The 27116-nt window shown below is 34.8% G+C and overlaps 13 protein-coding genes and 4 pseudogenes across 17 annotated transcripts, besides 2 other annotated features; 3 read left to right on the top strand and 14 right to left on the bottom strand.

Moving 5' to 3' along the window:
* Positions 1-21368: part of a mobile genetic element that runs on past the window's edge.
* Positions 1-27116: part of a mobile genetic element that runs on past both edges of the window.
* TVAGG3_0879050 lies at positions 6619-6911 on the bottom strand (annotated as a pseudogene). Its single transcript has one exon. A coding segment is annotated over exon 1 (293 nt).
* Positions 7367-7815, top strand: TVAGG3_0879040 (annotated as a pseudogene). Its single transcript has one exon. A coding segment is annotated over exon 1 (449 nt).
* TVAGG3_0879030 (KilA, N-terminal/APSES-type HTH, DNA-binding family) lies at positions 7832-8644 on the bottom strand (the record flags this gene model as incomplete). The annotated part of the gene is made up of 1 exon (XM_051250357.1): positions 7832-8644. A coding segment is annotated over one exon (813 nt), but the record flags the coding sequence as incomplete, so codon positions are not given.
* TVAGG3_0879020 (organellar and viral DNA polymerase type B) lies at positions 9749-10343 on the bottom strand (the record flags this gene model as incomplete). The annotated part of the gene is made up of 1 exon (XM_051250356.1): positions 9749-10343. A coding segment is annotated over one exon (595 nt), but the record flags the coding sequence as incomplete, so codon positions are not given.
* TVAGG3_0879010 (uncharacterized protein) lies at positions 11062-11457 on the bottom strand (the record flags this gene model as incomplete). The annotated part of the gene is made up of 1 exon (XM_051250355.1): positions 11062-11457. One exon carries the CDS (start codon positions 11455-11457, stop codon positions 11062-11064), a length of 396 nt encoding a protein of 131 aa, XP_051085830.1.
* On the top strand, positions 11609-11983 carry TVAGG3_0879000 (uncharacterized protein; the record flags this gene model as incomplete). Its single annotated transcript, XM_051250354.1, has 1 exon — positions 11609-11983. The coding sequence occupies one exon, from the start codon at positions 11609-11611 to the stop codon at positions 11981-11983; it is 375 nt and encodes a 124-aa protein (XP_051085829.1).
* TVAGG3_0878990 (uncharacterized protein) lies at positions 12119-12979 on the bottom strand (the record flags this gene model as incomplete). Its single annotated transcript, XM_051250353.1, has 1 exon — positions 12119-12979. One exon carries the CDS (start codon positions 12977-12979, stop codon positions 12119-12121), a length of 861 nt encoding a protein of 286 aa, XP_051085828.1.
* On the bottom strand, positions 14096-15030 carry TVAGG3_0878980 (annotated as a pseudogene). The gene has a single exon. A coding segment is annotated over exon 1 (935 nt).
* On the bottom strand, positions 15207-15791 carry TVAGG3_0878970 (phage tail repeat-like family; the record flags this gene model as incomplete). Its single annotated transcript, XM_051250352.1, has 1 exon — positions 15207-15791. One exon carries the CDS (start codon positions 15789-15791, stop codon positions 15207-15209), a length of 585 nt encoding a protein of 194 aa, XP_051085827.1.
* Positions 17363-18478, bottom strand: TVAGG3_0878960 (phage tail repeat-like family; the record flags this gene model as incomplete). Its single annotated transcript, XM_001285661.1, has 1 exon — positions 17363-18478. The coding sequence occupies one exon, from the start codon at positions 18476-18478 to the stop codon at positions 17363-17365; it is 1116 nt and encodes a 371-aa protein (XP_001285662.1).
* TVAGG3_0878950 (uncharacterized protein) lies at positions 18911-19495 on the top strand (the record flags this gene model as incomplete). The annotated part of the gene is made up of 1 exon (XM_001300156.2): positions 18911-19495. One exon carries the CDS (start codon positions 18911-18913, stop codon positions 19493-19495), a length of 585 nt encoding a protein of 194 aa, XP_001300157.2.
* TVAGG3_0878940 (serine threonine-protein phosphatase family) lies at positions 19500-19742 on the bottom strand (the record flags this gene model as incomplete). The annotated part of the gene is made up of 1 exon (XM_001300155.1): positions 19500-19742. The coding sequence occupies one exon, from the start codon at positions 19740-19742 to the stop codon at positions 19500-19502; it is 243 nt and encodes an 80-aa protein (XP_001300156.1).
* Positions 19761-20123, bottom strand: TVAGG3_0878930 (uncharacterized protein; the record flags this gene model as incomplete). Its single annotated transcript, XM_001300154.1, has 1 exon — positions 19761-20123. One exon carries the CDS (start codon positions 20121-20123, stop codon positions 19761-19763), a length of 363 nt encoding a protein of 120 aa, XP_001300155.1.
* Positions 22631-23188, bottom strand: TVAGG3_0878910 (organellar and viral DNA polymerase type B; the record flags this gene model as incomplete). The annotated part of the gene is made up of 1 exon (XM_001300153.1): positions 22631-23188. One exon carries the CDS (start codon positions 23186-23188, stop codon positions 22631-22633), a length of 558 nt encoding a protein of 185 aa, XP_001300154.1.
* Positions 23419-23647, bottom strand: TVAGG3_0878900 (organellar and viral DNA polymerase type B; the record flags this gene model as incomplete). Its single annotated transcript, XM_051250351.1, has 1 exon — positions 23419-23647. A coding segment is annotated over one exon (229 nt), but the record flags the coding sequence as incomplete, so codon positions are not given.
* On the bottom strand, positions 23802-24353 carry TVAGG3_0878890 (integrase core domain containing protein family; the record flags this gene model as incomplete). Its single annotated transcript, XM_051250350.1, has 1 exon — positions 23802-24353. The coding sequence occupies one exon, from the start codon at positions 24351-24353 to the stop codon at positions 23802-23804; it is 552 nt and encodes a 183-aa protein (XP_051085825.1).
* On the bottom strand, positions 25296-26633 carry TVAGG3_0878880 (annotated as a pseudogene). Its single transcript has one exon. A coding segment is annotated over exon 1 (1338 nt).

The following is a 27116-nucleotide window of genomic DNA, read 5'->3' as shown; positions in this document are numbered from 1 at the left end:
GATACAACCAGACATGGAAGAAATAGTTCAGCAACAACAGCTAGAAGAGCCTGAAGGAAACGAACAAGTCCCTCCTTTGGAAACTAACTTCACAGAACTAGATGAAGATTTGGAACAGCCGAAAAATCTTGACCCTCAACAAGTGTATGAGGAGAATATGGAATCTTTCCAAGAGTCTAAGCAAAATTCGGCTGACATAGTAGAAGAATATCGAAAAATGTTTACCGACATACAAAAGACTCCAACATCAGATGAAAATATTCAGCAAAGAATGGAAGAACTGAAAGAAAATGTACGCAAATACAACAATCCTTTTTACTTACGAGCATATAACGTTCAATCTTTGGATGAACTCGGTGAAAATAAAAGGTTAAATTTCAACAAAACATATAAAAATGAAACATTGTTTAAAGTTCATTCAGAACCTAACCAATATGGAAACAAACCTACTTTTGTTTCTGCAGACTATGGAACTACAATGAGATGGGGTCATAAAGCTAATCCGGATAGGTGGTTCATAAACTTACAACCACAATTCCAAGAAGTTGTAGACGCAATGGAAGCGAATGGTGAACCAGATATAGCTGGTATTTTCAGCGCGGCTTTAATGCCATTGAAAGATATGAAACATGCAGATATTTTGGACCAGTATGAAATGAACATGGCTGATGGAAATATAACACCTGACGTTCTAAAACATTTATCTCAAAGAATACACAGAACCATAGAGATGGTATATTTGGTGAAGAGTTTAGAAAGAGAGTTAGGGAGAGAGAAGGAAGAGAACTATTGTACATGACCTTGCAAACGAAAGTTTGCAAAATGTCATAAAAACTTACTTTGCAGACAATGAACAGAGAAGGGATGAATATTTAAGAAAACTCAAATGGACAGTACCAAATAAATGTTAGTATTGAAAAACATGTTCCTTGACAAATAAAACCAACTACAGAAAAAAATGACGCAAGACTGGAACATTGGGTAAAAGCTTTCCATTCACAAAAGATATTATTGGTAACATGGAAAGAAACCAGAATGGCTACAAAAATATATTTGGAAACGAGCTTATTCCATATGGACAAGCTATATTTGAAGAGCTTGAACCGGAAACTCAGGAAAGAGTCATGCAAACAATACGCGAAGACTCAAATACAAACTATGACAAAATCTTTCTAGGATATAGGTTACCTGAGATGGCGACCAGAGCCCAAAGGCAAAAAGGACATGGGAAATTTACAACATACTAGGTGAACATGAGGCAAAGATGCAACAAAACTCAGTCAGGAAGAAAGTAAAGCTTGGTACGAGTGGGTTCTATTATGACACATAAATCAACTATTCTATATTTTTTTTTACCCATATGAAATGTACGCCTCAGAATATTACGCCAACAGTTTTGGATGCCATGAACGGAAATGTTTTCTGAATGGTATTAACGAATGCGACAATGCAATTAGAAGCGTCAGAAAATAGTTCCTGGAACTTACGAATATACAACTGCTGTTTCTTATGGAAACGTAGGTGAGTTTGGAGAAGGTTCTTCAACAACAGTAGATATTGCTTGCGAAAGGTTTCATATTATTTCATTGACAATCATTCTTATACGTGGAACAAGACATTGAAATAAAACCTTCTGCCAAGTTGTCTGACAAGAAAGGTTGCAATGGAATTTTCTATGTCGGATACCAATATGCTCCAGAAGTTTTCATGGATATAAGATATATTCTAACTCTGACTTAGTTCAACAGTAACATGGGCAAACTATGAATGGTTCGCTTGAGAAACTCAGTACAACACAAGCTAGAGAACAAACAGCAGTATGCAACTATTGAGAAATAAGAAGACTTGACCCTAACGTTCCAGGAGTTTATGTTGACCTTTCTGGACAAACTGCAGCAGCAGTAACCAAAGTAAACTGAAACTTAGAGTTCCTTTGTCATCTTTCCTCATCTTCAGTTTAAGATACTTGCCAAACTGGGCAGGAAAATTTCTATCGAACTTACTCCAAGCAAAAATAACTTAGTCATTGCACAACACAAGACCCATTCACTATTACAGACGTAAAGGGAACAAATCAAACGTCATTCGCCGACTTTTGCAAAGACAAAGTTGACTTAGACTTTGGTTCTCAAACCTCAACACTGAAGTAAACTATTATTTCAATGCTGCTGGAAATGCTTGGGACCCAGTTTAGTTTACATCGAAAAGTTGTAATGCAAGAGAATAGAAAGCAGACTTGCAGTCTATATGTTGGACCCAGATATTTCAAATCTTGCTAGCTGCCAAATATATTGCAGTTCACTTATGTTCCCTATACACCAAATATCTGTCAAAGACTTTGCAGGTGAAGTTGGAAACCAAAATCCAGGAGCCGCAGGTGCAAGAACAGATATTGCTTTAACAACTGCAATGAAACATGCAGATACTATGTTTGTACTGTTCAGACGAACTATAAATGAATATTCTTGTTTCTACAACCTGGTATTAAATATCATATAAACATAGATGGCAAATATTATCCAAGAGAAGAATATTCTACAGTTGAGGATATGAGGTCTACAACTTGACATTAGATGCTATGAACTTTAACAACAACTTCACAACAACTATTAACCCTGAAATGCAAAGTTCTATTATGCCATATGTGAAAGTATGACTCATACAGGAGGTCAAAAAACTCAATTATACAAATGGAGACCGTTCAAACTTTTGGCTTGGCATTCCATTTGCTGACTCAGAAGACTTTATGGTGGTATTTCAACTGTTGGTACTGTACAAAATACAATATACTGGTGACAGAGACGGTCCAATGAATTGAGAGCAAAGAAGTTTACAAAACCAATAGCACTTTTTCACGGAAGATGCTCTTTTGAAGATTCGTTCGATGAAACCTGCTGGGGCTCCTCAGATTGGCATAACGACAGCTTCCATCGAGCAGATTTTGGCAGCAGGTCAGTAAGTTGTTCTTGAACTGACTTCTTCTCCGTCAAATAATTGACAGTACGCCAGTTTTGACATAATATTGTATTATAAACTTTCCTTTAGTATAATCGGTCAGTTTTGAGATAATATTTTTGTCTGCTTCAAGACATTTCACCATTTTCAGTTATTACCAACTTTCTTTGCTTTATGAAAATATTTAGGTCAGCAAAGACTGCTATTCTATAACATTTTCCATTGTTTGTGTAAAGAACTATTCTTCCTGTATTTGTATTGTTTGTGAGTATAAACTCTTGTTCTGCTTCAATTCGAAAGAATATCCGAATACGTCATCTTTTTATTCTAAATAAAATGTCATTCCCGAAAAATAGAAGCGTAAGTGTTTCAAAAGTTTAATGGCCGGTGGCAGATGTGAAGATTAAATTCACCAACTCAAACAAACAGTCACAAGTGTTGTTGTCAATGTCAAAGACAGAGATGTTGAAGTGGGGAAACCATACGAAAGACGAAGATGGTATAACAATAGTTCCTGTAAAACAACCAAACATATCCTGAAGTTAGCAGAGACTTAAGTTCTGTTGCAGAATTCGAAACGACTACACACAACTGAAAGACAAACTTCAAACTCAGGAGAAAGATTTGTCAAGCTTTAAGTATAATGTTAAACTGGTGAGCACAACCCTGTAAAAGTGAACTCATATGTCATTGCACCTCATGAAGTTTTGAAAGAACTATTGAAACTTTTGACAGAGGCAGCGACGATATAAACATCAAAGAAATAAACCCGACACATTAGTTGCTGTGGTGTTTCATATAATGTCATTGACAAGATATACGTATAAAGGAGGTGAAACGTTAACTAAAATATAGTTTCTCAGACGTTTATAAAAATATTTGGCGACCACAACATTTCATTAAAAATTTATTGCTAAGAAATGGCAGAGACATAATGTTTATACTTTACGACTAAAAACCCTGAGTCATATTAATTCCTATAACAACAAACTTTACAAAGTCCTCAAGGACACATATTGTAAAACTAACCTTAAACACGAATGACGACTAAAGCCTGTTTTGCTCTTTTGACACCCAGAAGACTTTATTGTTGTGAATGGTAAAAAACTACTCCTTGAAGATAACTTACTCAGATATTACCACCAACCAGGTTTTTGTTGACTTATTTAATACTTTGACGTACGCGGGGTAACATGTGCTGCAACCTAGAGCAGGTTTCATTATGTTTGGATGTCCGACTGAGTTACTATAAAACAATATGAGCTATAATACAAAACTTATTTCTGTTTTTACTACCACAGTTTCCTATAACAGGGAACAAGGTTCATACAAGGAATGTCTATTCCATTGACATTAAGCCACACCAATTCTTAATATTGTTTTCAAACTTATGGTTCAAAGTGTTATTCGAATGTCGACCAGAAAACTATTATGACCAAAACGATACTTATGCGTATAAAACAATACCTTTCTCTGCTGGCGTTTGCCTATTGTTCATTCGAATGCAGTTTTCAACCTTAGTGAACTCAAAACACTTTAGGCAAGTATATAACGTTGACATTAGTTGACGCAAACTTTGTTCCTGTAAAACTTTTATGTCCTACTGTATTTGCTCAGAATGACCGGCCAGAAAGATTCTCGAATTGGAAGATGCAATTGCTGAAAGGTATTGTAGTACAAGCATAACTCTCAACAACAAATAGCTCAAGAACAAACAATGCAACAAATGAACAACAAAGTCAAGCGATAAAAAAATAATATTTTTTCTATTTTTTATAAAAATGTACAGAATAGACTGTTTCAGATTTTTATGGCTTTCAAGCATTCAGAAATATTGTCCATTAGAGACTATAACAAAGCAGTCGAGAATTTGAAAGGTTTAGTCATTTATGTCGACTCTGCCCCCAGAATGTTATGTCATGAAAGAAAATGGGATGTATGTCTTATACAAACCTAAGAGCAACAATAGTGCTGAACAAGAATGTAGACAGAAACTTAAGAAAATAAAAAGTTCGTACAAGTTGGCATGATAATGCTCTAGATGCTCTGGGATATCACTTATTCGCATCAAACCGTTAGAATGGATTTTCTCATTGCGAGGTATAAAGATTCATCCTTCTCCAAACTTCTATTCTATCTTCACTGGATATAAATACGAACAAGTAGAATGGAAAACACAGTATTATAGAAGCTTGGTTAGACCATGTCAAAGAAATTATATGCAATGGAAACGAAAAGGTTATGAGTATATCTTATGTTGGTTTGCAAATATCTTACAACATCCAAGTGCTAAAATGAAACTGCTCTCATTATAATTTGGAAAACAAGAACAGGTAAGAACACATTTTTACAGATATCTTATGCAAACTGTTAGAAGGTTATTCGAACCCTAATATGACAAACTTAGAAAACATCTGTGCAAGTTTAACTCCTCAATAGAGAATATGAAACTTATAGTTTGCAATGAACTTCAAAGTATAGATACAACAAAAGTTTTGAACTCAGATGCTTTGAAGAGTCTTATAACAGAACAAAGTTGGAGTTGTTGAAAGAAAGTATAAAGACCAAAGAGTTGTGAAAATGTTGCAAACTTCATTATGGTTTCAAACAATACTGTTCCGATGAAGTTAGAAAGTTCTGACAGAAGATATGTAGTTGTCAGAACGTCAGATTCTCATATGCAAGATACAGAATATTTTGACGACTTAGCAGAAACTTTGACATCTGACTTTTACAACCACTGTTCTCATATTTCATGACATTAATATTTCTAAGTTCAATCCAAGACAAATTCCACATACCGAAGAGAGACAAACATTGTTAGAAGCAAACAAGAGTGTATATGAACTGTTCATAGATGAAACTGACTTTGAGTGTTTAGATGAAAGGTCATTGTACGATTCGTATAAACAATATTGTCAAGAATATGGTTATATGGCAGCTTCTAAACGAACTTCTTGGCAAATGTCAAAAGTCTTTTAGATGTTCAGAATGGTGTATATACAAAGAAAAATTTTCTGAGTAAATTTAAAAAAAATATTTTTTTATCCGATAGAAAAGATGACAAAATTCATCTCAGTAAACAAGTACATGTCAGGACTTAAAGAAGAACTAGACCCATTCACATATTTGAATGTTTACTTCTACCATTTTGAAAAGTCTTCATTCAGCAAAGTTTGGAACATCGAACCAGTTAAGTTTGCTATTGTGACTAAAAATGGTGCGAAATTTGAAAGACTTAGACATAGAAGGTTTGTTAGCAGTCAAAGAAAGTTTTGACAGAAGGTTCTCAAAACTCGAAGAAGGTAAAAGCATACAAACTTGTATATACCTTATGAACAAAGAAAGCAGACGACTATGAATATTATGAGTCTAAGATAGTTGAAGTTCAAGGTAAATTGGGTAAAAGATTTTAGAGTCTAAGCCAGTGTTTGCTCCTAAAGAGGAAGAGAACATTGACATTGACCAGAAATGTTCTAAAAATAAAATTTATTTTTACATGTCAAATTTCTTTTTCTCTGGAACTGGTTCAGGTTCTTTCTTCTCTTCTTCTACTTTCTTTCTTTCTTTTCTCTCTTTTCTCTCTTCTTCTTCTCTGGTGGAGTTATGTCAAATTTGGCGCAACTATATTTATGTAAAAGTTCTTTGTCCTTAATAGCTCATCTATTCTGTTTTCTATTTCATCTTCAAGAACAGCGCATGTGTCTTCTTTGCATTCTAAGAAGTTTTGTTGGACTTCATCTCTCCAAGAGGCGTCATCTCTGTCAACAAGTCTGTCATTGACAAACTTTAAAGACTTCTCTGCTTAATGTTTTATGGTTCTTGTCATATTCCCAGAAACAGAACTTTAGAACAAATTCACCTTTCTTGTTTACACTATGTAAGATTTTATGGTCGACAGATGTTTTAGAGTCAAAAAGCTTGTCTCGAATATAGATAGCGAAATCGCTAGACATTTTCTAAAAGATAAAAATTTTAATTTTTCTAAAATATGTTAGAAAAAAAGTTTGCTGACATTGACAAGAAATTTGAGAATGTTTTGAAGAAGAACAAGAGGAAGTTAAAATGCTCAGATAAAGCCTATACATGACAAGTTCTTATTTGCTCAGAATGGTATAACAGGTCTAATCGCACCCTGGGTCGGTAAGACTTTCACTTATCTTAAAATGGCTGCACAACAACAAGAACTAGATGAGAAGAACCCATTCTATGAGTTAGTTGTTATTTGTAGTACTTCTGGTCAATTTGACCAAACCGTCAATTCGTTCAAAGATATTATAAAGAAGTCTAAGTTATATGTATAAAGGATACTGAGTTGTTAGATTGGATAAAGAAGTACCAAAGAAGAGTTTTGAAGTATAATGCTATAAATGAGTATATAAATTCTAAGTTTAAAGACCCAAATGAGGAAATGCAGAGAATATTAGAGAAGAAACACTTCAGAACCAACCAGAAAGAGATAGAATACATTTCGAAGAAATTGCAATCTTACGATTGGAAGACTTACCCTCATAGATGTCTTCTTATTTAGATGATTTCGCCTCTCATCCTTTGTTAAAGAACAGAGAACAAGATATGTGTCGAATTCTTAAGAAGCTCAGACACTTTAACATCTCAGTTGTCATTTGTGTACAGACAGCAAAGAGTTTAAGTAAGGATGTTAAAAGAATACTTACTGACATAATACTTTTCCCCGGATTGTCCGAAGACGATTTCATGGAACTTATGAAAGAGTCCATGGCAGGTAAGTTTGACAGACATGAACTATGGGAGAAGTACAAAGTCATACAAGACCCTCATACTTCTTTCAGAATTCATATCTACGCAAACAAAGTTCAAATTGTAAAAAGTCAAGCTTGAAAAATAAAGAGTTCATTTACTCTGCTTGTTTGAAGTTGTCAAAATACTCTGTTATTTTTTCCTTTAACAATGGCAAATCTTCTTTGAAGGTAAGAATTGTACAACCTTTAATATCATAGTGTGTTTGAGGTAACGTATCTTGAACTATTTGTTTCACATCTTCATTCGGTGTCATTGAAATCGGTAAGTTTTCGCGATAGAACCAATTTCTGTCAGATTTGTAAATCTTAGCAAGGTCGTAAAAGCTTTTGTTGTTTCTTCTGACTAAATGCAACATAACCATATCTCTGTCTTCTTCATTTTCCATCTCTTCAGTATAAATCATATACTTATAGTTCTTTTCCTTTCCTTTTGGTACCGAACGTGGTATTCTTTTCTGTATGCTTTTGTCTTTTGCTTCAAGCTTGTTTTCCATCTCTTCACGTTCTTGTCTATGAATTTCATCTAACATCATGAAAATATAACAAGCATAGCGAGGTGAAGCCCACATTGCAACAGCATTTACAAGAAGTCTATGAACATAATAACCTCTCAAACCAGGAGCCAAATTCTTGCGATTTTCGTACGGAATCTCTACCCTCGGTTTTCCGAGGGTAGCAAACATATGAGGAAATTCTTCTAAAAGTTCTTGTGCCTGTTGGTTTTCAAACCAATGATATGCTTGCCTTGTAGAACGAAGAGCATTCAAAATACTTTGCATTTGGTACATATCGTCTTTGACTGAACGAATGAGACGGAGTTGTTTGTTAAACTGTATGTACTCATATTCTTCATTTATAGCTTCATGGACTATAACTGTTGTTGTGTTCTCTGTTGTTGACATATCTGTCTTTACATACAAAATAAAAAAATAAATAAAAATAAAACTAACTTTATTTTTTCTATCTTAAGGAAATTCATGATTTTTGTGCTGAATTCAATAAAAATATAATTTAGGTGAAGCCCACATTGCAACAGCATTTACAAGAAGTCTATGTACATACCAACCTCTCAAACCATTTGGCAAATTTTTACGATTTTCATGAGTTTTAGGCGACCCCGAAAAAAATCTGGGTCGCAATTTTTCACGATTTTCATGAGTTTTATGCAAGACCGAAAAAAGTCTGTCTAGAGAAATTTCACGATTTTCATAGAGTTTTGGCGACCAGGTTTTTTTACCTACTCGCTGTTCTTCACTGTTTTCATACGGAATTTCTACCCTCGGTTTTCCGAGGGTAGCAAACATATGAGGAAATTCATGAATTTTGTTGCTGAATTCAGTAAAAATAATGTTTAGGTGAAGAGGTGAGATTTCACCTCTTTTTTCACCTCATTTTTCACCTCATGAATTTTCATGATTTCATCGTAAATGTTTTGTCAAAACTTCTTCGTAATGAGCGTAAATGACCCAAAAATATATTTTAGGTGAAGAGGTGAGATTTCACCTCTTTTTTCACCTCTTTTTTCACCTCATGAATTTTCATGATTTCATCGTAAATGTTTTGTCAAAACTTCTTCGTAATGAGCGTAAATGACCCAAAAATATATTTTAGGTGAAGAGGTGAGATTTCACCTCTTTTTTCACCTGTTTTTTCACCTCAGTTATTTTATAAGCGTTTCACATGAATTGTATGATGTATATTTGAAATCCTAAACAATTTCGTAGCTTCTATTTCTTCTGTCAGTACATCGAATGTTTTAACGATACCGAAAGTTTCTTTATACTTCTTCTTGACGTCAGATAGAAGGAAATCTTCTGCTGTTGGATAGTTTTTATTAAGAAATGTCAACATATTCATTTTATCTTCTGCTGGCTTTTCTGCTTCTTTCTTTAAGTCTGCATAGTCGTTTCGCATTCTTTCTATCTCTTTGACGGAGTAGTTATATTTCCTAATTGCTGCTTTACATTTAGAACATTGCGGGTTCATTTTTGCGTTATATTCTGAAACCTTACCTGCTAAAACAACTAAGGCGTCAATTGCTCTCTTCATCTCGAACATAGCGGGTCTTATTTGTTCGTTCCATACCTTACCCCTACTATCTTTATCTCTTATTTCCCAAACACATTTTGCAACTAATGAAACAAAGTTGTCGTAGGTCTTAAATTCTTCAGATTTATAAAGGTCAGAAACATTCTTATATAACATATCGCAATCTTTGTCCATAACCTTATGGTTGCAATGAAAACCAAGGAATTCATAATTTACCTTACGTATGAACTTCTTTATTTCTACTGAGTCAGTTGCTTTGACTTCAATTTCGTCAAATTCGGGAATAGTGAGTTTTTGTTGTTGGATTTCAGGCAATTTGGGTAAATGGTCAATAATGTCCTGCATTTCATAAAGATACTGTTCATTTGTTTCATCTTTCGCACTACAGTCTAAATTACTTGTTAACAATTCCTGCTTTATCTTCTGGATTTTTGTTTCAAAAGTATATGAAGAAGGAATGAAGCTTTTCATCTCTACCAACATAGATGTTGGATTCATAACTAACGAGTTTGGTGCTGTAGTTGTTTGAACTGTTGTTGTGCCGATTGTTGAAATCATATTTTTTATACAAAATAAAAAAATAAATAAAATAAAAAATAAAACTAACTTTATTTTTTATTTCGGGAAAATAACTGAGGTGAAAAAAGAGGTGAAAAAAGAGGTGAAATCTCACCTCTTCACCTAAACATTATTTTTTGGTCATTTACGCTCATTACGATGAAGTTTCGACAAAACATTTACGTTCATGTTTGACAAAACATTTACGAAGAAATTCATGAAAATTCATGAGGTGAAAAAAGAGGTGAAATCTCACCTCTTCACCTAAACATTATTTTTACTGAATTTAGCAACAAAATGAACGAGGTCAGGATGTATGTAAATACCTTTGAATTTATTCATAACACCCTTAGTAAGCTCATAAAATGCTTGTTTTGAGGTCGAGCCACTTTTGGCTCCACCGTATTCTTTCAACCAAAACTCAAGAATTTCCCGCATGAATTTTGTATAAAAAGCAACCGTCTGAATTCCGGCGGTTGCTATATTCTTCACAAAATGCCTTATAATACTCTTCCCAGGACTTATTTTCCAACAACTTTCTAAAGTCTTTCCTAAACTGACTGACTGACGGCACAAAGTGGCTTAACGAAAACATTAATATATAAAATTCGTGAAAATTCATGAAAATTCATGAGGTGAAAAAAGAGGTGAAAAAAGAGGTGAAATCTCACCTCTTCACCTAAACATTATTTTTACTGAATTTAGCAACAACTTTCTCTCAATTGGAGCTGTAGCATACTCTTTGCGTAAGCGGTTCAGACCTTCTTCGAACTCTTGGTCTCTCTTCGATTTGTATTGGAATTGGAATTGCTGGAACATCCAAGGGTTGGGGAAGTAAGGCATAGGCTGAGGAGGAGGGTAGTTCGGGAAGCCTTGTAGTGGAAATTGGTAGTAACCTTGAGGTGGAAATTGGTAGTAATTTGGATTGAGATTGGAATTGCTGGAACTGAGGTGCAGGGGCTGGTGCTTTAGGTTCCTCTGGCTTGGGAATGGACTCGGTTGGTGGGACGTCGGTCATCCGTTTGTGTCCTGTCGGAAGGAAGAACTTTTTCTGTCGGAAGGAAAATTTTTTCCTGTCGGATGGAAAATTTTTTCCTGTCGGATGGAAGAACATTTTCTGAAGTTCGACCAAAAAGTTCTCAATTTTCGAAAATTTGAATGGTTTACGGACGGACAACTGGAAGAGTTCTTCCTGTCGTCGGGAAAAATTTTTCCCTTTGTCCGGAAAATTTTTTCCAGTTGTCCGGAAAATATTTTCCTGTCGGATGGAAGGACTCGGAATACCAGAAGGATTTGACGAGGCAATTTACCTAATTGAAATTAACGACCGCGTAAAAGACTACTTGCGCAAGGTCATGAAGCCCAAGGTCAAGTTCACCACTATTTCTGGAAGGGCTGCCTTGAATCTCGAGACTTCGACTGGAATTCCAATTCAAATACCAGAAAACACTCCTTTCGACGACATAAAGGACGCCAAAAGAGAAGCTCTTGTTAAGTTCCTAAACAAACGTCCTTGGATAAAAATACCAAACAAGGAGAACCCCCTACCCCATATGAAATTGGCAATTCAGTCTCTCCTTCACTTCTCGGGTCAGCCATTCTACATAACCTGTGAAGGCGACATCCAACCAGTTCAGTAAACATCTCATTTTAACTCACTTTTTTATGTTTTTTGTGAAAGTGTCAAAAATAAATTGTTTTCATGAAAATTCAAGAGGGTAGAAAAGAGGTTAGAAAAGAGGTTAGATCTAACCTTCTACCCTAAACATTATTTTTCAATACTTTTTCAGCACTTTTCCGTAATTATATATGAAAGACAATTCGAGATAAAAGTCATAGTACAATGGAATAATATGTTGCACACCATTTGTTGTGAACCAAACTTGAAAGTCAGAGAAACTGTTACTAGGTGGTTCGTAGAATTTAGAAGCAAAGTCATAAAGGTCCTTACCAATACATAGAAAACTATTGTTGCTTGAACTGAAACTTGCATGACACATAACATTTTGAGGGTCAAACACGTTTCTATAAACCATCAAATCTGCTGGTGGAAGTATAAATTTAAATGGACCATCTGGTGGTAATGGTTCGTTCTGGTTTAGTAACCGAAGAAATTGTGCCCAAGAACGTTTGTCTACTTCCCAAAATAAAAACTGTGTATCTCTTGGAGGGTTAATTTCAATCTTTTGAAATGAAACGGTGGAGTTCATCTTGTCATATTCTAGTTTCAGATAGTATGTTCCATTTAGTAAAGAGTCGTATTTTTCTTGAAATTCCCAATAATATTTGTTCATTTGAGTTTGAAAGTCATTTAGAGTTTTCTCAAGACTTTCGTCTGAACGAACTGTAAATATTCTCATTTCGTCAAATTTGTCTATTAGACCATCAGAATCTTTATACTGCCCATGAAAATATACTGCGAACATAAATGCGTTAGTTCTTTTTGAAAACAAAACTCTTCTAAATCCTATTGCCTTTGCATCTGAAGGACTTTGAAGCCAACGAATTGGATAGTCAAACCTGTATGCTCGGGATGAAATTTCTTCATCTGAAATAGTCCTACCAGCATTTGTAAAGATATAGTCTAACGGTTTTGTATCTGCTACTTTTGTTCTTTGTTTTTCAACCTGAAGCATTTAATATATGTAAAAATATATTGTTTTAAAAAATAAATTTTTTATTTCATGCAATGTTTTATTTCTGTGCCGTCTTCAAGTACGCCCCAATATTTCCTTTTCGATATTACATGAACTTCGGAAAATACCTTATCTAGCTTAAAACAGCCCATCTTTTCACCGACCATTCCCATTTCAATGAGTTTGTTGTATCCTTCTTCGTTCGTCATGAGTGCGTCAATGTTCTCATAGTAAACCTTCACTTTGGATTTGACCTCAGAGAAGAATTTGTTGTAGTTGTCAAGGACTGCCTTTGCGAACTGAGGGTAAGACCAATGTTCGACAATAGGTTTTAATGTGGTTACTAAGCCACCTTGACCTTGAGTGAATTCGTACTTCAAAACAAAAGGAGAAAACCTTTCAACAAAGTTGTCGACCTTCTCATAATGTTTACTCTTCATCTCTTGAGGTTTTTTAATGGAATATCCCCATGTCGAATTCATAAGCAATTTGAGTGTCATTGCAAGTTTGGGGTTTGAAGCTTTCCTAATATCATACAGTTGTTGTATGACTTTTCCAACTGTATAGTTCCTTCCCGGGAACTCACCATCTTCGTTTGGAATTCCAGTCGGAATATATTGGACAAACCTCATGTACGCAGCGTTAAGGTCGACATAGTATATCTTTTCGTTTGAGTCGAACTTGTCGCAACCAATTGGTCCAGTTTGTGGAAATTCAAGTGAGTCTCTTATCTTCTGAGAAACTTCTCCTGTTATCTCATAAACATCGTCGAAGCAACCTGTTTCATATAAAACCTTCTGACCTAACTCAGATGCTCTCCAATACAATTTGACGTCAATTGGATGTCTCAATGGAAGTTTGTTTATAGCATCTTGAAGTTCTTGCAACCTCATTGGAAGTTCTTCTGGTTCAGGTTGGTATCCGAACAATCCAACTCCTTGTGGAATTGTGTACTTCTTTTGTACTAGAACTTTGTCTGGAACAACTTTTGGTCTTGCTAACAGTGAAAAGTTTGTTTCGTCTTTTGGTACAAAAGTTTCTGTCAGCTTGTCATCTGGAATTGGTTCCAACAAACCTTTCTCGAAAAGAATGTTTACAGCTCTGACAATGTTGCACTTGCCTTTTCCGAACAATGGGTTTGTAAGACTTTCGTTCAACATGAAGTGGTTGTGGACAATTACAATCTTCAACCATGGTAAATTGAACTCAACAACATAGTCGTCGTGCGAAGAACCTTTAGCTGTAGGTATGTTGACTCGGATATTGACATTTGCCAACGGTGCAATTTTTGCCAATTGACCTCTGAGAATGTACCTTGTCTTCACACATGACTCAAGATACTTCATCTTCTCATCTGTAACAAGACCAGAGTTCCTGAGACATGTAAGAATACAAGGTTCATTGACAATTGTTTCAATTGAATTGTAAATTCCATACCTTGTCAAGTCAATGTCAGACTTATTTATGAAGGGGAAGTATCCAGCATGTTGTCTGACTGCTTGAGGGTTAGGTTGGTACCATTCGAACTTGACACTTGCAATTCCTTCAATTGCATTCAAAATGTCTGAGTCTGAGTCAACCATTTTTCTCTCTTTGTAGTCTTGAAAGCGTCAAGAAGTTTTTGCGGCTGTTTGTTCATTGCCATGTGCATAGTAAATGTGACCATCCAAATCTGTTATGGTCAATTTGAGATTGTGTCCTTTCTTATTTCCGTCTTGTATGGCAGCAAGTACTCCCATGAAGCCTTCTTTGTTCTTTCCTTCGTCAAAGTTTACTGTAAAGGTTCGACCAGATGTAATTTGACTTCTAACTTCACGATACTTTTCATATGCATATCTTGTTCTTTCCATGGGAGCATGACCATCCTCTGCACTACCTTTTTTCCTTCTCAAAGGATGCAATTGTTCGTCATGTTTCCAGTAGAATCTGGCAAAGCCGTCGTGTCCTTCAACTTGAGGTTCACTAACATCGAAAGGCATGTCCATAAGACGTTCTTCTTCTAACCTCTCTAGTCTGTTTGGATAATTGGCACGTGCTGTTTCCAAATCCATTTCGTAGCGAAGACCAGACAATTTGTCATAGACTTTTATGGGTCTTCCCTTCCTATATTTAAAAATTCTTCGAAACTCTCCAACCATATCTTTGCAACTCTGCTTTTATTCTAGCAGACTTTCTATCGATTCTATATGGGGGCATTTTTATAAAAATAAAAAAATGTTTTTTTTCTTTACTTTACATAACCGCCTGCTGCCATAAGTCTTTGACGCCAACCCATACCAGCTAATGAAGGTTGACTTGGTTTAGTTTGGAAACTAAACTTTGGTTTTGGTTTATCTTCAGTTTTTGGTTTTTCTTCTTCTATCGGTTTTTCGTCACTTTTCGGTTCCTCGGGTTTTACCCCACCTGCAGGAACAGTTGTGTCGTCAACATCTTCATAAATATCATATGCCATTTGTTTTTGTTTTCCTTTCAACTTTTTGTGTTTGTTGTAAAGTTTAGAATATTTCGACTCTAAGTCAATGAGATGTTCTATAATGAACTGTTGATCGGTGAAGTAAACTTTTCCATCTGTTGTCTCGAAAGCTCCTTCAGACTTCAATATTTTATTTGTGAGAGTCTGTTTCTTTTTTGAGATACTAGCCGTTCCATTTCTATGAAAAGTGACTTTATAGTTAGGGTTTGTATTTCCAGACCTGGCACTTTCTATTATTGAATTTTTCTCTTCATCTGTAAGTTCTTTGACAGGTTTTGACAATGGTTCTGAACTTTTTGTTTGTGGTGTCAAATCTACCGTTTCAACTTCTTCGGTCATTTCATCTCAGTAAAAAATTTTAGTTTGGTTTGTTTTCAACTGGTTGTTGTTGTTTTTTTAAGTCGGTCTAAAAACTTCCTGAGGTATAGGAAGAACTTGACAAACACGTGGTGGTTTAACTGCTGGAAGTCGACAAATCCATCTTGAACCCATTTGTCTCAATGCTGTATTGTTCATTTCATCTCAGTAAAAAATTTTACATTCCCCACGTTTGAGGCGGTTGCGGTTGGTTATTGTTTACCCATTGTTGTGCATGGTTATATCCTCTGTTAAAGAATCTTTCACCTTGGTCCATATAGTGTCCTGCTTGGTTATAGTAGTCATTTGCTTTGTTATAATAGTTTCCTGCTTGTCTTCCTACATTGTCCATCCATCCTTGAACTTTTCCTCTTGTTTCAGGATTTGGAATAAGATTTGTTGCATCTCGTGCTACATCCCAACCTTTCTGTACAGTTTGTATAATAGGTTGTGCTTTCTCTTTAAGTATACCTAATGTAACTCAAAATCTTCTTTCCAATTCCAAAAGCACCTCTAGCTATTGTTCCCACTGCGGGCAAAAAATCTGGATGCAACTCCTGCTAATGCGCCAAATAAACCCATTTCTTATAGGGTAAAAAATGACGAATCCAAACAAGGACCCCTATGTTTCTAAAGCGACAAAGAAAGCACTCATGATAAAAATCTTTAGTTCAACACCAAATGCTTGGTTTATGGATATCTTGGAAAACATTCCGAGGTATAGAGAAGATGGACCTCCATACTGGTTAATATTTGTTGGTCAAAACACAAGATACTGTGAAGCCATACCATTATGGTCCAAAAATATTTTAGATGTGAAAACTGCTTTGACAATATTCGTTGACAAATACCATCCAACAAAACTGACATCTGACTGTGAAAGTTCTTTCAAATCAGATGATATAAAAAACTATCTGCGTTCAAAAATGTAAACCAATATTTCATTGTCGACCAAAACCATTCTGCTCTTGGTGTCATTGACGGTTGTATAAAAATGTTAAGAGACTTAAACCAACCACAAGGTGGTGAAGCAAATGAAATGTCATATGACGACAAATATAGACACTTCTCCAGGCAAAGATGAGACAAGTTTTAAATATTTACAATAACCGTAAACAAAAAGGTTTGGGAAACCACTCCCCCGAAGAAATGAAAACAACCCTGACTTAGAGAAAGACTATATATTTAATAATTTAGTCAAAAGAGACAAACAAGAAAGAATGCCGGGCTTCAAACTTCAGAAAGGTGACAAAGTAAAATAGAAATACCTAAACGCGACGACCCATATGAAAATACTATTGACTATGACAACAATGGGAACCCGACAGGTACTCACATTCGTGTTCGTAAAAATAGAAGAAAGTATACAAGAGAATATTATGAAGTTTTAGGCAAACATGGCAAAATGTACACACTGCAAGCAGAAGATAAAACTACTATTGTCAGACTCGTTTCAAACTTGTCAAAGTTCAAGGTGGTATACTTTCAAAGACAGTTCCTAACAAATATAAGACAACTCCTGACGAATATGCTAAAGAAGTTGAAAATGACGACTAAGCATTTCTATACCATGCGTAAACTGTCATGTAAGGTGGCATGTATTCTTTACTTTGTCCCGTTGGATGTGTATATCCTGTAACGAAATGTGAATGGATTCCTTCTCCCTGCGTGTCATCCCAGAAACAATTTATAGCAAACTTAACGTCCTCTTTAACATCATATCCTTTACCTTTTGTCATTCCTCTCCAATCCCAATATCTATGCTTATGCCAACCTGCTTCAGATGTAGTTAATCTTACGTAGTGACTGTGTGCAGGTAAATTTTCACCTGAAATCGTTTTACTTCCACCTGTTTCCTTTGAAGAGTTTGCACAATACAAAAACCTGTCGACTATTTGAGTCCAAGTTCCAAAACCAAGTACTACTTCTGGTCTGGTAGAGTTCATTGACGTATAAATAGAGCCTATAGGATATAATGTTTGAAGTATTTCTGTCTTTAATGTTTGAAGCTCTGTTTTGTCTGCTTTCTTGTCATATAAATCTTGAGCAGTGAATTTAATATTATGTTCATCCTTCATGACATAAACATCTTTACATCTAATGTTTCTCATCGTCGTTATGTCGTCATCCGATGTTAAACCTTGTGGAAAGTTAGGAGGTTTATAATATAATACATCCCCACCAGTTTCTTCAACCGTTCCTTCAATACTTTCTATAGCAACAGTTGTGAAGAAATCATGTGTATGGTTCTTGTCTGCTTTCTTTTCAAGGCTAACGTTTAAGTCTGTTATTTCAGATATAGAATGTGTATGTCCAACGGCACTTTTCCTGTTTAAGGTTTCTTGTAAGTTTGTAATATCAGATATAGAATGTATATGAGTCTTTTTAGAATATTCGTTTTCAGCTCTTGTCACTTCACTTGACATTTTATTGTCAACATATGTTTTGTCTGCTAGTTCAGGATGAGTATGTTCTTTTGTTGCATAAGCATTGTTAGCTCTTTCTTCTTCTTTTGCTATTGCATCGTCTACATATTCTTTGTCAGCTTTGTTGTCAACATCTGCTTTCAAAAGAAGTTCATTTATAGGTTTCTCGTTTAAAGTTTCTTTTGTTGGATTTATACAGACAGTATGGTTCTTATTGTCTTGAAACAGAAACTCATCTGTCATTGGGTTTAATGTCAGTTTTAAGTTTCCTTCTTTCAATGACTCAGATATCTTAGAATAGTTTGAAAAGTTTGTTGTGTTCTTATTTAGAGCTTGCATAATGAGTTGTCGGTTGTGTTGTATTTCTCTCATGGAAGCAATATCTTTCGACATTTTTATTCTAGATAAAATATGCTTCCAATAGAAAAAGAAAATTCAAGAGTTGCTACAACTAAACCATTAGATGAACTTTTTACTAATGTCGGTCAAAAGTTTGAGACAGAGACCGTAAAGCATGAAGGCTATCGTTTTGACTACCCATTAAGATGGCTAAGAGACCCATCTGTCACAAAAGCTATTGGCTTTCGTAGAATGAAGTTTGTGTCTGTAGAAGATAAAAGTTTTCCATTTATTGTAAAGTTTCATATAGATTATATATCTGAAGGGAAACGAAAAATGTGGGAAGAAATTGAGCTAATACAAGTTGACCTTTCATCTTCTCTACAGACTGCGTTAAAAAATATAGAAGATAAAATAAATTCATGTTATGCAAAATATGCTGATGAATATGCAAATACCGATAGCACACTTTATGTGAGAATTGTATATGACAAACAAAATTCACAAGTGTCATTTCAAATCTACGAAAACAATCCAAATAAAGACGAACAAATATATACAGAATTCACTGCAATGTCATGGTATTATTTGCAAAGAATGTTAAATCAGAAAGTCGAACTTCCTTTAGCAAATATTTACAGTCGATATGCAAGAGATGAACCATATTTATTTAAAGATGTTTTCGACCCAGCTGCTATTATTGTTCATGCTTCATTTTCTGGCGCCCAAAACTCTTTCTTATGCTTGGCAAATGACTTTTACGAAAAACCTACAAAGCTATACGAACCACCAAGTGGAAGTATTTCAGACTTTCAAGTATGGTTTACTACAGATGGAAGAAAAAGAATAATTCCATTATACCATGCGTTTTACTTAGAACTTAGTTTCATATACAACTACTATCGAACGGTAAAAATATAATTTTTTAATACGGTTGAGGTGTTGGATTTGGTTGCCAACTAGATTGTGGTGCAGGTTCAGGCTGTTGTATAACAGGAGCTTGTTCTTCTGGTTCAGGGTCTTTAGGTATAATACCAACAAACTGACCTACTCTTTTACCAATATTTTTGACTCCGTTCCAAATTCCTTTTCCGACAGATTTTATTCCATTCCAAATACCTCTTCCAACATTTCGAAAGAAGTTTCCAATACTACTGAAGAAACCCATTTTACTATATGTAAAAATCTAATGTCCGCCTAGTCTCTTACGTTTCCTGTTGAGTTCCATAGCATTCTTTAACTGGAGCTCATACATTCTGTTTCTCCTCTGGTAGAAAACATATTCTGGGTCAACTCCTGTGTTCGCGTCATCTGCATAAAGTTGTTTATATCCCACTTCGGGGTTTGTATAAAACTCTTTCCATCTCATATTTGCATACCATGGTGGCAAACCTAACGCAGCGTCATTTGACATGGCAGTTTGCATTTGTACATCTGTTGGCACTTGACCATAGTTTGCCATTGCAGTTTGTATTCTAACTTCATTTGGAATATTCTCTGGGTTTGGTTGTCCAGGTTGCTGTGCATTCGCTAAGTTCTGTGCGTCCATTTAATATTAGATAAAAATATCTCTTACGAGTACATATACTGAACATTTGCAGGCATTGGTTCATCTTCATATTCTCTGTACTTTTCTGCCACGTCAAATAAATAAATGACACAATGGAAAAAACCTAAAACAAGTAGTCCTATTTCAAACCACATTTACTTACTAATAAAATTTCTTTGTTATGACACTTTCTCCAGTTTATAGGACCTCTCTCATATTCTATCTTGTCATATATAAACTCATAGTCATGTATGTCCTCTAACCATCTCATAACGGTTTCCAAACCACTTTTATCGGATGTAAAGTAAAAGCATGGATGGTTATGTATAACGTCTAAAGTTTCTAAAGAGTCTCTCAAAGTCCAGTCTACTTGGTATTGAAAATCCCATGTGTTATAGAACGGCGGGTCCACTATAAAGAAAACATTTTCCTTGTCTTTATATTTTTCATACAACTCTGTCCAATGACATCTCACAAACTCTATACCCTCAATATATTTTTCTATGTCCTCTTTGAAAACATTTGTATAGTTAAGATATAAAACTTTTGACATAAGTGTTTCAATGTCATGAACTCTTATAGAACCACTATATAATAGTCTAGCAGATATACTATCCCAGTCTATATATTCTGCTTTTTTCAAAACCTCTCTCACAATATTTTTCTTATCTAATGGTATACGTTCCATCTTACCTATAGGTATCTTTTCTTTTAACTCTTTCAATATATTGTTTGTGTCTGGTATATGTTTGAGACGGTCCATATAGTTGTCGAAGTCATTGCATATAATCTTTGAGTCTGGGAATATTATATGACATAAATGGGATATATAGAAACTTCCACCGAACAAATCTACAAATGTTAGACCATTCGGTAGTTTCTTAAGTTCTCTCAATATAATATCTTTACATCTACTCTTATTTCCAAAGAACGGTAACGGTGGTTTTGTAAAATTCATTTATATATAATAATAAAAATGTTTTTACCCGAAAAGTGACAGAAAAGTGACAAAACATGAAAACATATATAATTTGTGAAAAGTGAAACATTATATAATGTTTTCGACCAAGAAGACTAACAATTTTCCGAATAAAAACTTCATTTATACTAAACATCTTCAGGGCGTAACGCGCCTGGAAGCCCTCCGAATAAAAACTTCATTTATACTAAACATCTTCAGGGCTAGAAGGCACGAAGTGCCTGGAAGCCCCACTACCTTTTTTTTTTTTTTTTTTTTTTTGTTTTCTTTTCAGATGGTGTCAGAATGTCTGACAAAGAATATTTGTTGTATTTCTTTGAGTATCTTACGTTTAAATCACCTATTCTAACCAATTTGGTGTCATTGTCTATCTTTCTAACTGTTTCAAACTCAATGTTTGACATATATGTCTTTACATACAAAATAAAAAAATAAATAAAAATAAAACTAACTTTATTTTTTTTTAAGTTTGGTCATCCTTCACGGTATGACAAATATACTATATTTTACTTAAAAATATGCAAGCGGCTCATAGCTCAGTGGAATGGGCTACCTCGTTAAAGGCGTCGAAGACCTCGGTTCAAATCCTGATTCGCGCATGTTTTTTTCCTTTTATGCAGTGAAATTTCATGTACATAGGTTACTTTGGTGTTAGACCCTAGTGAAGAAAATAGAACGATATAAGTTTACATTTGTAAGGTTACTTTGGTGTTAGACCCTAGTGAAGAAAATAGAACGATATAAGTTTACATTTGTAAGGTTACTTTGGTGTTAGACCCTAGTGAAGAAAATAGAACGATATAAGTTTACATTTGTAAGGTTACTTTGGTGTTAGACCCTAGTGAAGAAAATAGAACGATATAAGTTTACATTTGTAAAGTTGGACGATAAAAATCTCTGCTACTGTCAGTAAAAGTACTGCTACTGTCAGTAAAAGTACTGCTACTGTCAGTAAAAGTACTGCTACTGTCAGTAAAAGTACTGCTAATGTCAGTAAAAAGGAAAATTTGAGAGGGTTTTCGACGATAAAGTACTGCTACTGTCAGTAAAAATCTCTGCTACTGTCAGTAAAAGTACTGCTACTGTCAGTAAAAGTACTGCTACTGTCAGTAAAAGTACTGCTACTGTCAGTAAAAATCTCTGCTACTGTCAGTAAAAGTACTGCTACTGTCAGTAGCAATGGTCGAAGTCGAACCTACCGACGAGGCAATTTACCTAATTGAAATTAACGAGCTTGTTAAAGACTTCCTCAGGCAGAATGTAAAAGGCAAGCTTGTTAACGGTTAGAAACCGTATAGAACCTTCATTTTTTTTCCTCAAAAATAATGTTTATGTTAGAATATTAGAAAATAACATTTTTTCTAACATAAGCGTTTTACATGGTAAACGTTATTTTTGGAATTTTGTGAAAACTCAACGGTTTGACACAAGCCCTAAAATTATTTTACTCAGAATTTTGTTGCTGAATTCAATAAAAATAATGTTTAGGGTAGAAGGTTAGATCTCACCTGTTTTCTCACCTCTTTTTTCACAAGCGTTTTACATGAATTGTACGATGTATATTTGAAATTCTAAACAATTTCGTAGCTTCTATTTCTTCTGTCAGTATGTCAAAAGTTTTAACGATACCGAAAGTTTCTTTATATTTCTTCTTGACGTCAGATAATAGGAAATCTTCTGCTGTTGGATAGTTTTTGTTCAGAAATGCTAACATGTCCATTTTATCTTCTGCTGGCTTTTCTGCTTCTTTCTTTAAGTCTGCATAGTCGTTTCTCATTCTTTCTATCTCTTTGACTGAGTAGTTATATTTCCTCATTGCTGCTTTACATTTAGAACATTGCGGGTTCATTTTTGCGTTATATTCTGAAACCTTACCTGCTAAAACAACTAAAGCGTCAATTGCTCTCTTCATCTCAAACATAGCGGGTCTTATTTGTTTGTTCCATACTTTGCCTCTTCTATCTTTATCTCTTATTTCCCAAACACATTCTGCAACTAATGAAACAAAGTTGTCGTAGGTCTTAAATTCTTCAGATTTATATATGTCAGAAATATTTTTATAAACCATGTCGCAATCTTTGTCCATAACTTTATGGTTGCAATGAAAACCAAGGAATTCATAATTTACTTTACGTATGAACTTCTTTATTTCTACCGAGTCAGTTGCTTTGACTTCAATTTCGTCAAATTCGGGAATGGTTAGTTTTTGTTGCTGAATTTCAGGCAATTTGGGTAAATGGTCAATAATGTCCTCCATTTCATAAAGATACTGTTCATTTGTTTCATCTTTCGCACTACAGTCTAAATTACTTGTTAAAAGTTCTTGCTTTATCTTCTGGATTTCTGTTTCAAAAGTATATGAAGGAGGAATAAAGCTTTTCATTTCTACTAACATTGACGTAGGATTCATGACTAACGAGTTTGGTGCTGTAGTTTGAATTGTTGTTGTGCCGATTGTTGAAATCATATCTTTACATACAAAATAAAAAAATAAATAAAATAAAACTAACTTTATTTTTTCTATCTTAAGGAAATTCATGAAAATTCATGAGGGTGAAAAAACAGGTGAGAAAACAGGTGAGATCTCACCTCTTCACCTAAAATATATTTTTGGTGTAAATTTATGACAAAAATAAATGGTACCATTAATAATACATGACTGTTCTCATTCATGTCTGATTTACATCCAACGAAAAAGTTTAGAAGAATTTTCTTATTCTTTCTGGCATGTTTTTGTCTTTCCAGTACTCCCGCTCTAATGGTCCCAGATGTGTTGGCTTCGACTCTCTCAAGTTCTTAGATGGTATAACATCTTCAACACCTCCTTCATATCTTACTTTATAAGTGTCATCGTTTATGTTATAGCCAAGTATTTCAATAACCACTCCTCGCTTTGCTTCGTCAATGGTTTCAGCAAGTTTGCCATTACTACTTTCGACTAATTTATGACGAGGATAAAACGCAATGGAGTCGTCAGCAGCTTTTATAAGATATCCATTACATTGCGTAGAGTCTACGATATAATAGTTTCTACTTAACCTTAAACGTTTCTTTGTCAACGGTTTGTCGTCAAGAACTACACGAACTTTTGTACCAGGAATGAGGGTAAATTGTGTTGAATTTCTGATATTTTGTGTTTGACTTCGTTTCTTTTGTATATACTTTTCTTCTTGTTGTTGTGTCATTGAATTTGGTGTATGTCCTGTTGTAGAATGTGTTGAGGAATTATATACTTCGAGAAAATGTTTCATTGTTTCTTCGGTAAAGTCTCGCTCTTGGTTTAAATCTCTGAGCGTTCTTATGAAGCGGTTTATGATGCCGAGTATGTTATGGTTATGGTCTTCAGTAGTGTAGTGAGTTATGTTATGCTTAATGAGAAAATCTGTGATTTCATTACTGAGGTATGCACTGTCTTGGTCTGATGTTAAAGTACTTGGGTTATGTTCTGCTACAAACTTTTGTAAAACTCTTAACACTTCACGAGTTCTTTATTTTTCATTGGATATGCATATGCTTTACGAGTGTTAACATTAATGAAGATGAGGAATGGTTTATGTCTCCTTTTCTGCTTTGAATGAGAGTGTCAAATTGGTATGCGTCGGAGTGTTGGAGTAAATTGGTAAAAAGTAGTCGTAAGGTTTATTTTTGTTTGATGTACAACATTTTGTCAAAGAACCTTTTAACTTCAGCTCTGTTAGTAAATCCCCAACTCTTTGCAGCTTCATTGAACTTCTTAAATGACCTCCATGGATGTTGTTCGAATACTTCTTTCAAGCTCATTTATGTAAAGTTAAAGATTTTATTCTAGGCTCAAGCGCGTTCAATGAACTCTATACCATGCGAATACAGTCATAAATGGTGGCATATAATCTGCACCCGAGCCTGTTGGATTTGTTGTGAAAGTGTGGGCATGATTTCCTGGGTTCCACAGAAAATACCTGTGCTTGAATTACTGGGTCACTTGAAATATCATATCTATGCATTCCCTGTCTATCCGAACCTGCTGCAAGATTTTATAACCTCTTGTGTTATGAATGTGAATGACTACCTGTTGTGTTTGTAGTTCCTGTATGAGTGTGCGGTGGAAGGTTTTGCTTCTTTAATTTTCTTCGAACCTCCTGTTTGCTTTGAAGAGTTAGCACAGTATAAGAATTTGTCTACAATCTGCTGCCACGTACCAAAACCTAAAACACTTGCGGGATTTGTTGAGTTCATTGACGTATAAATAGAGCCTATAGGATATAATGTTTGAAGTATTTCTGTCTTTAATGTTTGAAGCTCTGTTTTTGTCAGCTTTCTTATCTAACATTGTTGGTAGTAGTTCATATGCTTCAAAGTTTCTGGCATGATCTTCGATTATTCCTGCAACTCTTATCTAAATTGTTAAGAGTATCTTTTACGCTTGTACTTGGATTTTCTAATGGTGCACTTGAACCAAGGTCAAAGTTCAATATTATGTCGTCTGCTCTAACAGTAGTGAAGGATTTATGTGTATGGTTCTTGTCGGCTTTACTGTCTAACATTGTTGGTAGTTCATATGCTTCAAAGTTTCTGGCATGATCTTCGATATTCCTGCAACTCTTATCTAAATTGTTAAGAGTATCTTTTACGCTTGTACTTGGATTTTCTAATGGTGCACTTGAACCAAGGTCAAAGTTCAATATTATGTCGTCTGCTCTAACAGTAGTGAAGGATTCATGTGTATGGTTTTTGTTTGCTTTGTTGTCTAAAGAAGTTTGAAGTTCATTTATATCGGAGATATTGTGTTTATGAGATTTCAAAACTTTGTTCATTGCGTCAAGTTCATTTTTGTCCGCTTTACTTTTAATAGCATCTTCAAAAGTTATTTTTGCCTTAACTCTTAACATAAATCTTGGTTCAACTAATACACCGTTAACATTGAAAGTAGAGGCATAAATTTCACCGGTATAACCAAATGCTTCTGGTGCTTTAGCTACATCATACTGTACAGTACAGCTTATGTCATAACCTTTAGCACGAATGTATTTATATCTTCTTTCATTAACATTTTTTGTCTTCGCTTCATCACTTCGTGTTAAATATCCATGATAGTCCGTTATAATCTGTTCGTCTGAACTTATATAATGAACGTGGTTCTTGTCCGCTTTACTATTTAATGTAGCTTGAAGTTCATTTATATCGGAGATATTGTGTTTATGAGATTTCAAAACTTTGTTCATTGCGTCAAGTTCATTTTTGTCCGCTTTACTATTTAATGTAGCTTGAAGTTCATTTATATCGGAGATATTGTGTTTATGTTCTTTATCTGCTTTTTCGGCTAATTTCTCTTCTATCTCATTTATTTCAAGTTCATGCCTACCACCACCTCCCGAAGAAGTATTTTTCTTCAGCTCTTGAAGAACGTCCACTTCGCCATCTTTGGTGTCAATAATGAGACTTTGAGTTAAAACCTTTCCTGTCTTAATGGATGTTTGTAAAACTTCTTCTTCACCATGTTCGGGGTCATGGTCGTCATCATATCTTGTGAAATCAGAGATGTTGTCATACATTAAGCATATCTGTCTCAAAAGTTCTGCTATTTGAAACTGGAACGAAAGATATACAGAACTTTCATCATCTCCTAAAGTCAAGTCTGCTTTCTTAAGTATTTCTTGAATGTATGCAATAGGAACAGAGTACCTTGGAAAATATTCGAACAATATTTCATTAGCTGTTGGTTTTGGTGGTTCTTTTGGAGTTTCTGTTTTTCAGTTCCTTCTGTAGGTTCTGTTGGAGTTTCTGCATCTCTTGACTTCAATGCTCTTGCTCTCAAAGACCTAAATGTTAGAGCACCAGGTTTTACAAAGGACTTTATAAATGCTTTAATAGTTCCTGGTAAGTTATTGTTAGCATTAAGTAAGTTCCTTATGCTTCCATCATGTACGTCCATAGCACTATGTAAAAAATCTATACTTTTCTTGTAGTCAGCAATAGACTGACTGTGATTTTTTAAAGATTTGTCAATACCTTTAAGCCAATCTTCATGCATGTCT

Source organism: Trichomonas vaginalis, chromosome VI (genome assembly GCF_026262505.1).
Source record: "Trichomonas vaginalis G3 chromosome VI, whole genome shotgun sequence".
Taxonomy (NCBI): domain Eukaryota; phylum Parabasalia; order Trichomonadida; family Trichomonadidae; genus Trichomonas; species Trichomonas vaginalis.
This window is presented reverse-complemented; position numbering and strand designations above follow the sequence as displayed.